This window comes from Danio aesculapii, chromosome 19, assembly GCF_903798145.1.
Source record: "Danio aesculapii chromosome 19, fDanAes4.1, whole genome shotgun sequence".
Classification (NCBI taxonomy): domain Eukaryota; kingdom Metazoa; phylum Chordata; class Actinopteri; order Cypriniformes; family Danionidae; genus Danio; species Danio aesculapii.
The window spans coordinates 1,104,591-1,114,828 of NC_079453.1; the positions used below are offsets into that span (position 1 = coordinate 1,104,591).

The 10,238-nt window shown below is 32.2% G+C and overlaps 1 protein-coding gene across 1 annotated transcript; it reads left to right on the forward strand.

Moving 5' to 3' along the window:
• The first annotated feature begins 1,112 nt into the window (after positions 1–1,112).
• Positions 1,113–9,679, forward strand: rnf5 (ring finger protein 5). The gene is made up of 6 exons (XM_056479170.1): positions 1,113–1,381; positions 4,514–4,532; positions 6,799–6,911; positions 7,538–7,592; positions 7,678–7,789; positions 9,174–9,679. Exons 1-6 carry the CDS (start codon positions 1,182–1,184, stop codon positions 9,290–9,292), a joined length of 618 nt encoding a protein of 205 aa, XP_056335145.1. The 5' UTR covers positions 1,113–1,181; the 3' UTR covers positions 9,293–9,679.
• The last annotated feature ends 559 nt before the right edge of the window (positions 9,680–10,238 follow it).

The window sequence follows — 10,238 nt, forward strand, 5'->3', positions numbered from 1 at the left end:
ATGAAGACTTTTACATTTGTGCCTTATTGAGCAGAGATTCGTTTATATGAATGTGGTTTAGTATGAATATAAAATATTATTATTCAGCAGCTGAAAGGAACATTTATAAAAGCCAAGAAATACAGCACTTTTTGTAATACAGTATACATGTAATCATTGTGTACATTTTTTATAAAATCTTCATAAACTATGTCATAAAATCCGTTTAATGTGTTTTTTTTATAGAACTGATATGTATTTAGGTTATAAAAGCGTATTTTACCTGTTCCAATAGCTGGAAACACAATGGAGGTCAACTTTTCCATTTCCAGAGCCTTTCCAACATGTCTTTAGATCATGATAGCGTTACTTTGTGCTGGAATATGTATAATTTCTTCACAGTGTAAATTCCCTGCTTGGGTCTTTATCCGTCCACTGTCAGTCTTGACTCCTGGAGAAACACAAGTTAAGACACCGCCTACCTTCATGCCTTGAGAAATTTAACAAACAGAATAGAGCATTTTTAATGATTGAATTCTTATCAGTGGTTAAACCAGATTCTCATCAAGTTGTCGGCACTCTGCTTCCTCTTTTAGACCAGCCTTATCCAAAAAAAGAATTGGCTGTCAGCATACAACTTCAAGGTGCGTTACGACCACCTGCTTGTTAAACTGTGGGCCAAGATTGCATCTTCCTTCATTTTCATGACACTTCTTGTATTTAAACTCCTATATCTATCCTATATTTTCTTTATTGCTAATTTTTAGGAAATATATTTGGTACATCAAAAAGTGTGGTTATGATGACATTCAGCTAGCTAATCCAGCAAAAAAAAAAAAAAACTGTTTAAAATGTGACTAAAATGCATTATTTAATCTCATAGTTAAATAGAAATTGAGACGTATACCTGCAAAAAGGTTTTCTTAGATGCGTTTGTGTATTTATATAAATGTACACAGCACACACACTCATACAGACACATATATATGTATATTTTTATACACATTATGTCAAAACAAACTTTTATTTCGGATGCGATTAATCGCGATTCATTTTTGCACAACACTAATGAATCTATGAATATTCAGATGTTTACTCAACACTTGCTCGACGCAGACGGAACTGGGCGGAGCTTGTAGCTGGCGTGTCGTGACGTCAACGCGATAGTAGCAGCAGGACTCACTGAATGCGAGCGCGAGAGGATGGAGGCCGCAGAGCAGCAGCGGAGCTCGAGTGACGGCGCGGCCGCAAGAGGAGCGGGTTTCCCGGGAAGCGGAGGCGGAGCAGGTCCCGGTGGAGGCGCGGAGGGCGAGCGGGACAGAGAACGGGCCACTTTCGAGTGCAATATATGCTTGGACACCGCCCGAGACGCGGTCATCAGCCTCTGCGGACACCTGTTCTGGTACATCTGATCAGTAATCGATATCATAACAGTACCTGCGCGATAATACACACCGAGAGCATTTACTATGGTAACCGAGACAAGTTACACCTATAATACCTGTTGTTATTGTAATTATCATTACTTATTTTTGTAAAGCACGAGCTGTTAGAAGGCAAACAGAGACTCACTGACAGACTGAGGTAAAGTTGGTGTAATTTCGCACATTCGGTCATTTTAACCCTCCCTATAATGTTTACCACGTTCAGTTGAATATGTGTACCCTCAAAACAACATTAGCACTATTTAATTGACTGTAAACAATGTTGTACTTTGATAATCATTGGCTGCTAATATAATTTTACTATTTAGAATTTGTAAATAATACTTCAATGAAATAACATTATTAAGGAGACTGTCCGAATGTACGAATATAGACAACTTTTTTCCTCAATAACCGAGACGAGATGCACCTATAATACCTGTTATTATCATTATTATTGCTTATTTTTGTCAAACACAACCTGTCAGAAGACAGAAACTGGCTGACTGACAGACAGTCTTTGTTGACAAACAAGAGTCTGATTGATAATACAATAAACACTCATAATACAGCTGATACTGTAGATTAATATAGTAAAATATGACATAATACTGTAATGTTCGTTAAAGAGTCAAACACATGACTAATATATTCCATACAGCATTGAATTGTGTTTCATTACACTGCATTATTTTCTTCTCCACATGTGATTTGGGTGTAAATGCTGGTGGTTACTATGGTAAATGTTGTTTGGCATTGCTATAGATGATTGACAGGATGAAGTTATGCCACTTTTGTTGTTTCTTGACTATTTAGAGTAAATATTAGAAAGAAAACTATTTCAAATATTATTTATTTAGCATGTTTATTTTATATTTTGAATCACAGAAACAGGCGGTGCTGATATAGGAAGAATATGTAAAGAAAACAGATTAAATTTAGTCAAGACAATTAGCATTTTGGTACAGATGCTGATATTTATACAGCCATAAAAAAATAAGATGAATTCTGATGCTTGTCATTTTTAATAAATATATTTTATTCCAGTCAACGTAAATGAAAACAGACTTTCTCCTAAAGAAAAATATCATAGGAAATTATGTAAAAACAAAACATCGATGCCATTGCTCTGTTGAACAGCACTCTGGGAAATATTTGAGAAATAATAACATTTTCACAGGAGGGTTAATCATTTTGTCTAATTTAATTACTTTTGTTTTATTTTATTTTTGTCTCCATTTTGTGTTAATATATTGAAAAATGCTTATTTAGTCAGAACTATTCATTGTCAGAACATAATAAGACGATTGTAATTGAGAGATGAACAATTTCACCACTGAGGAACAGAGAAAGCAAAGGTTCTGGAATTAATCTTTCCCCTAAAACTTGGCAAACTCATAATTTTTCAGCATAATGATCAGTCAAATGTAAAATGCTTCAGTAAGTGTTCTTTATTGGAATATTACAATAAAATACTTTATTTCTCTTTTACATATTTTTCCACTTTCAGCTGAAAAGCAAAAATTATAATTCGATAATTTACGGAGGTCGAAAATGTAATGCATCTGTAAATAATCAATAATAATAATAATAATGTTTAATAATAAATCTTATTTAAGATGCACTTTTCTTAAACTCAAAAGCACTACAACATGCACAAAACATAAGAATGCAAAGATTGAAAAATAAGAAATTCACATAATAAGTCACACTGTAATCAAATCAATCAAATCAATCAAATCAAATCAAATAAATAAATCAAATCAAACTGTATCAAATAAATAAGTCACACTGTAATCAAATAAATCAAATCAAATAAATAAATCAAATCAAACTGTATAAATAAATAAGTCACACTGTAATCAAATAAATAATAAAACACTAGCCCCCGGTTTCACGAACAAGATTTAAGGCTAGTCAATACTAAATTGCATGTTTGAGCTGTCTCAACTCAAAATAACTTGCGGTGAGATGTCTTGAAATACATCAGTGTCATTTTTTTGTGCACACCAGTAATATATTTTTCTAAGGCTATTTTTATAAATGTGGCTTCAATAGCCTATTTTAACTAAGGCCTAGTCCTGGCTTAATCTAAGCCCTGTTTGTGAAACTGGGCCTATAGGAATATCAAAGTTTTAGAGGCCTTGATAGGGTTGATTAAACTCTAAAGTGAGCTCTGTCTTGATTGAGTTATTTAAGTTGATCATTGTGTGTGTGTGTAGTAGTATTTGTGCATGTTGAGTGGTGTTAGTGTGTGATTATCAGGTTAATGAGAGATTACAGACTCTGCAGGATTGAGGTCGTAGTGCAGGAGTAAGAATAGCTGCTGCTGCTGCTGCTGCTGAAGATGATGATGGAGTAACACTGGCTGCGGATCTTCATTCATTATCTACTGTTTGTTTTGTAGATTTGCAGATGTCATTTATTGTGTTTGTGTGCATGACAGAATGATAATGATAAGATAATTATTCAGTATTTAGAAAACAAACCTTTCAGGATGAGCAACACCGCTGATCTGTTTTATTTTTGACTGTATATTAGCTCATAATGATGAAGTATAGAGTTGAAGATAAAATAATCGGCCTTTCTGTGAAGTTTGAATGATTTTTTTTTACATATTTGATTTTCTCCAGCATATTTCTAATCATAATAGTGTTAATAACTCATCTCTAATAACTGATTTCTCTTTGTCATGATGACAGTAAATAATATTAGACTAGATATTCTTCAAGACACTTCTATACAGCTTAAAGTGACATTTAAAGGCTTAACTAGGGTAATTAGGGTAAAGTTAGGGTAATTAGGCAAGTCATTGTATAACAGTGGTTTATTCTGGAGACAATCCAAAACTAATAATTTATTAATATATTAAACGATGGAATATAAATTGCATCATCAAAGTAATAAATAATACAATGAATGAGAAATAAATGAGAGAAAACAACAAAACAAACAATATCTCTACTCTTAAATACGATAATTACCATGATAAACAGTGTAGATTGTGCTCTGGATGGTGTAAATATATTTCGCTTCTAGTTTTGCAGACATGTTCTGAATGTATTAACTGATATCTCTTTCTCTCTCTCTCTCTCTCTCTCTCTCTGCAGTTGGCCGTGTCTACATCAGGTCAGTGTCTCCATCTATAAATAGAAATAATATATGTGTCATAATTTTATGTGGCATGAAATGAAAGGTGGCGACATGGTGGCTCAGTGGTTAGCACTGTCACTTCAGAGCAAGAAGGTCGCTGGATCAAGTCCCGGCTGGGTCAGTTGGCGTTTCTGTGTGGAGTTTGCATGTTCTCCCTGTGTTGTCGTGGATTTCCTCCGGGTGCTCCGGTTTCCCCCACAGTCCAAACACATGCGCTATAGGGGAATTGATGAACTAAATTGGCTGTTGTGTGTGTACAGGTGTTTCCTAGTACTGGGTTGCAGCTGGAAGGGCATCCACTGTGTAAAACATATGCTGGAATAGTTGGCGGTTCATTCCGCTGTAGCGACCTCTGATGAATAAAGGGACCAAGCTAAAAGAAAATGCATGAATGAACTATGGAAAATATAATATACCTAGTAGGGCTGCTCGATTATGGGGAAAATCATAATCACGATTATTTTGGTCATAAATGTAATCACGATTATTGAAAACGATTATCAGTTGAAGACAAAAGTATTATCAATCCTGTGAATTTTTAAAAAATAAATATTTCCTAATTTATGTTGGACAGATTCAGGAATTTTCACAGTATTTCCTGTAATATTTATAATATTATATAAATATAAAAACTTCTGCTGGAGAAAGTCTGATTTGTTTTATTTTGGCTAGAATAAAAATATTTTAAACCTATTTTAAGGTCAATATTATTAGCCCCCTTAAGCAATATATGTTTTGATTGTCTGCAGAAGAAACTACTGTTATACAATCACTTGCCTAATTACCCTAATTAAGCCTTTAAATCACTCTTTAATCTGAATACTAGTGTCTTGAACAATATCTAGTCTAATATCATGTGCTGTCATCATAGCAAAGATAAGATAAATCAGTTATTAGAGATGAATTATTAAATCTATTATGATTAGAAATGTGTAGAAATTGGGCGCTAATAATTCTGACTTCAGCTGTATATATAGTTATTTTCCTCCCTGTAAATAAGAAAAGGGAAATAAATACAATAGTATAAAAGTATGAAACAAACTGAGCTTTAAGCATCTTCACTGTAAGGAAAACACTTCAGCTCCAGCAGTCCTTCAGTCAAGAGCAGTGAGGGATTTTCTCCTTTTGTTGTTTGATTAATGATAAAAGCAGTCTGCAGCAGGAATATTGTGCGCTGTCTCTTTAAGAGCAGTACGGTTCTGATTTATGGTTTCTCTTTCACATGTCTTTTGATTCTCAACTGCTTTGTTTATTACACAAATGAGGGTAATATGAATAAGAATAATCACTGAACACCGTGTTTTGACACCTATTAGACCATTAAAGCGCTCACATTAAGATGACTTTAGATGTGTGTGCTCTGCTCGTCTCTGAGGCTGAGCGCACACACACAACAGCATGCGCTCTCATTCACGCTTTTAAACAACGATGCTAAACATCCCGTGCTGCAAACGTTACATTACTGTACATGCTTTCAGCCATTTTCATGTGGAGCTGAACTTTGAGGAGCAACAAATATGAACAACTGGAAAGGGTTAATATGATGCAATAATCACTTATCTCCATTAATGCTTTCATAATCATTAGAAGCCGAAATCGATACCGAATGTTCGATTAATTGTACAGCCCTAATACTTACAGTGTCATGAAAAATTTCTCTCCAAAATAAATGCTGCTTTTGCATAGATTCTGATATTTGCACAGTTATGAAGCAGCACAACTGTTTTCAGCACTGATAATAATAATCAGAAATGTTTCTTTAATCATCATCATCAAATCTTCATACTGGTTTCTGAGTGATCATGTGACTTGATCACAGTCCTGTGTGATCTTATGAAATTCAGCTTTATTTCACTGCAGTAAATTCAGATTTGCAATATATTCACATCCAAAGCTATTGAATTTTAACCATATTTATTACAGTATTTTGATCAAACACATTCATAAGAGACGTTGTGTGTGTGATGAAAATGATAGTGATGATATTTTCACGTGTGTGTTGGAATGTGTGTGTGTTTTGGAGTGTGTTGAAGATGTTTAAATGATCGGGATAATATTGCCGTGTGTGTTTGAGTGTTTGTTGAAGATGATGAAATGATCTTGATGATGGTGTGTGTGTGATGAAGATGATGAAATGATGATGATAGTCTTGTGTGTGTGTGTGTGTTTTTCAGTGTTTTGGAGTGTATATTGAAGATGATGAAATGATGGTGATGATGTTGTGTGTGTGTGTGTGTTTTAGTGGTTGGAGACGCGTCCCAGCAGACAGCAGTGTCCCGTGTGTAAAGCAGGAATCAGTCGTGATAAAGTGATTCCTCTGTACGGCCGTGGAAGCAGCAGTCAAGAGGACCCCAGGTACAGCAACACACACCAATACACTGTACACACATTTTTGATGCATCCCAATTTGCCCACATATACTGCATCCAACTAGAAAACATATTTCACTGTATTAATCATAAGATCAATTTATTTTAGATTACAAATAGAAAATGACTTGTATTTATTTATTTATTTATTTATTTATTTATTTATTTAATGTTTGTTCCTTAATTTTCACTTGTGTGTTTGTCATAAAACCGCATGTTTGATGTTAAAGCAGCAGATGCAGTAAAATATGGTTGTTAATTTGAATATAATGATAAACATTGTGTCTGTGTGTGTGTGTGTGTGTGTGTGCGTGCGTGCGTGCGTGCGTGCGTGCGTGCGTGCGTGTGTGTGCGTGCGTGCGTGCGTGCGTGCGTGCATGTGTGCGTGCGTGTGTGTGTGTGTGTGTGCGCGTGTCTGTGCGCGTGTCTGTGCGCGTGTCTGTGCGCGTGTCTGTGCGCGTGTCTGTGCGCGTGTCTGTGCGCGTGTGTCTGTGCGCGTGTGTCTGTGCGCGTGTGTCTGTGCGTGTGTGTCTGTGCGTGTGTGTCTGTGCGTGTGTGTCTGTGCGTGTGTCTGTGCGTGTGTCTGTGTGTGTGTGTGTGTGTGTTTTGCAGATTAAAAACACCCCCTCGACCTCAGGGTCAGAGATCAGAGCCGGAGAGCAGAGGAGTGAGTGTGACCTCATTAACCCCTCATTAATGTCAGTGTGATGATTATAACTGTGTTAATAATGTCATTGTGTGTGTGTGCGCAGCCATTTCAGGGTTTTGGAGACACAGGCTTTCACATGTCTTTCGGGATCGGTGCTTTTCCTTTTGGTTTTTTCACCACAGTCTTTAACACCAACAACCCTTTCCACAGACCAGGTCAGAGCTCATCTTCATATTAATGTCCACTGTAAAGCTGTAAAGTCTGTTCTAAAATAATACAATTAAAAATAATTATAAAAGTTTGGCCACAATATTTACCGAATTCCTAAAATCCTCTCTGTAAAAAAAAAATCTCTATATATATATATAAATGACAAATACACATTACAAATATAAATTAAAACTGAGATAGCATATAAATAATGCTACATTAACCAATAATAATAATAATAATTATAATAATAATAAAGGTTTGGCCAGAATATTTTGTGAATTATGAAGTGGTAAAAAGATAATCTCTGTAAAAACTAAAATGTATTTATTTATTTGGCCACAATATTTAAACTAAAAATGTACTCATAATAAATATAAATAAAAACTGCAATAGCGTATAAATAATGCTAAATTAATAAATAAAATTAAAATAAAATTATAATAATTAAATAAAATTATAATAATGACAGTTGTGATTCCTAAAATTCTCTCTGTAAAAATAAATAAATAAATAAAAACTACAATAGTATCTAATCAATGCTAAATTAACCAGAAAAGATCTAAAATAAAAAATAAAGTAATAAAATCATAATATTAAAATAATAATAATAATAATAAAAGTTTGGATTCCTAAAATCCTCTCTGTAAAATCGAATATTAATGCTAAATTAACAAAAATAAATAAAAAATAAAATTATAATAATAAATAAAATAAAAATAGTAGAAGTCTGGATTCCTAAAATCCTCTCTGTAAAAAAAGTTAATGCAAAATAAACAAAAATAAAAGAATAAATAAAATAACAATAATAAAAACAACAATTATAAAAATAAAAGTTTTGATTCCTAAAATTGTCTCTGTAATTAATTATAATGCTAAATTAACAAAAATAAATGAAATAATATTATAATAACAAAACAACATCCTAAAATCCTCTCTGTAAAATTGTATATTAATGTAAATTAACAAAAATAATTAATAAATCAAATTATAATAATAAATAAAATTTAAATAATAGAAGTCTGGGTTCCTAAAGTCCTCTCTGTAAAAATGAATAATGCAAAATAAACAAAAATAAAAGAATAAATAAAATAACAATAATAAAAAATTTAATTCTAGAAATAAAAGTTTTGAATCCTAAAATCGTTATTAATTATAATGCTAAATTAACAAAAATAAATGAAATAATATTATAATAACAAAATCAAATCCTCTCAGTAAAAATCCTTCTCTCTATTAATCTAAAACAATGAAATGAAATAAAATGAGTAAATTAAAAACTAATTGACTTCCTCTAACGTTCCAGTTTTAGTGTGTGAGAAATGTATGCAAATGAGCTGATGTTTCATTGAGTAACACCTCATTTGAATATGAATTATCTTGATTCAGACGCTCATTACGGAGCAGATCAGCAAGCCAATGAAAACGCAAACAACGGCAACAACTGGCAGGACTCGCTCTTCCTCTTCCTCGCCATCTTCTTCTTCTTCTGGATCCTGAGCGTCTGAACGAACACGCGTATCACACACACACACACACATGCGCAGTATTAGCGTGAATAGATCAAACACTACACCAGCTGAAGAATCTCAGCTGTAACCCTGAGAGAAGGCTTCATGCTCATTAAACACGTTTATCTCCTCCTCCTCTTTACTCTAATCAGACTTCAGTTCATTTCCTCTGGAGTAGATTACGCTTTACTTGCATTTTGGGTTGTTTCTAATCTTTTGTTGCTTTATTGAGGATTTTTGTAAAATGTTCACTAATTCATAGAAATATTTTGTCATAAAATTAATGTCTCAATGCATAAAATGTTAATAGTTTAATATATTTAGAACTAATATGTAGGTTTATTTTTTCATTTTGAAATCATTTTTCATGATATACCCTAAATATGATCCTTTTTTGTATTATTATTATTATTATTATTATTATTATTATTATTTAGGTGATATCATGCAAAATTTTACATTATTAATTTTTATTATTATTACATTATTACATTTACATTGTTAATTTTTATTATTATTATTATCATCATTATTATTATTATTATTATTGTTATTATTATTATTATTATTATTATCATCATTATTATTATTATTATTATTGTTATTATTATTATTATTATTATCATTATTATTATTATTATTGTTGTTATTATTATTATTATTATTATTATGATTTAGGTGATATCATGCAAAATTTTACATAATAATAATAGTTAATTTTTATTATTATTATTATTGTTATTATTATTATTATGATTGTTATTATTATTAATATTATTATTATTATCATTATAAAATAATTTTCATGATATCACCCACATTATAATTATTTTTCTTTTTTTATTATTATAATTATTAAAATGTAGAAACAATCATGATATTGCCTAAATTATAATAACAATAATAATAATAATAATAATAATAAAGAACAGTTATTATAGTG

What these genes read in the sequence shown, in the direction of transcription:
- rnf5 (XM_056479170.1), top strand. Translation starts at nt 1,182, where the DNA reads ATGGAGGCCGCAGAGCAGCAGCGGAGCTCGAGTGACGGCGCGGCCGCA. An exon ending in AGCAGTCAAGAGGACCCCAG is followed by an intron (nt 6,912 to 7,537) that starts GTACAGCAACAC and finishes TGTGTTTTGCAG; the next exon opens with ATTAAAAACACCCCCTCGAC. An exon ending in CAACCCTTTCCACAGACCAG is followed by an intron (nt 7,790 to 9,173) that starts GTCAGAGCTCAT and finishes ATCTTGATTCAG; the next exon opens with ACGCTCATTACGGAGCAGAT.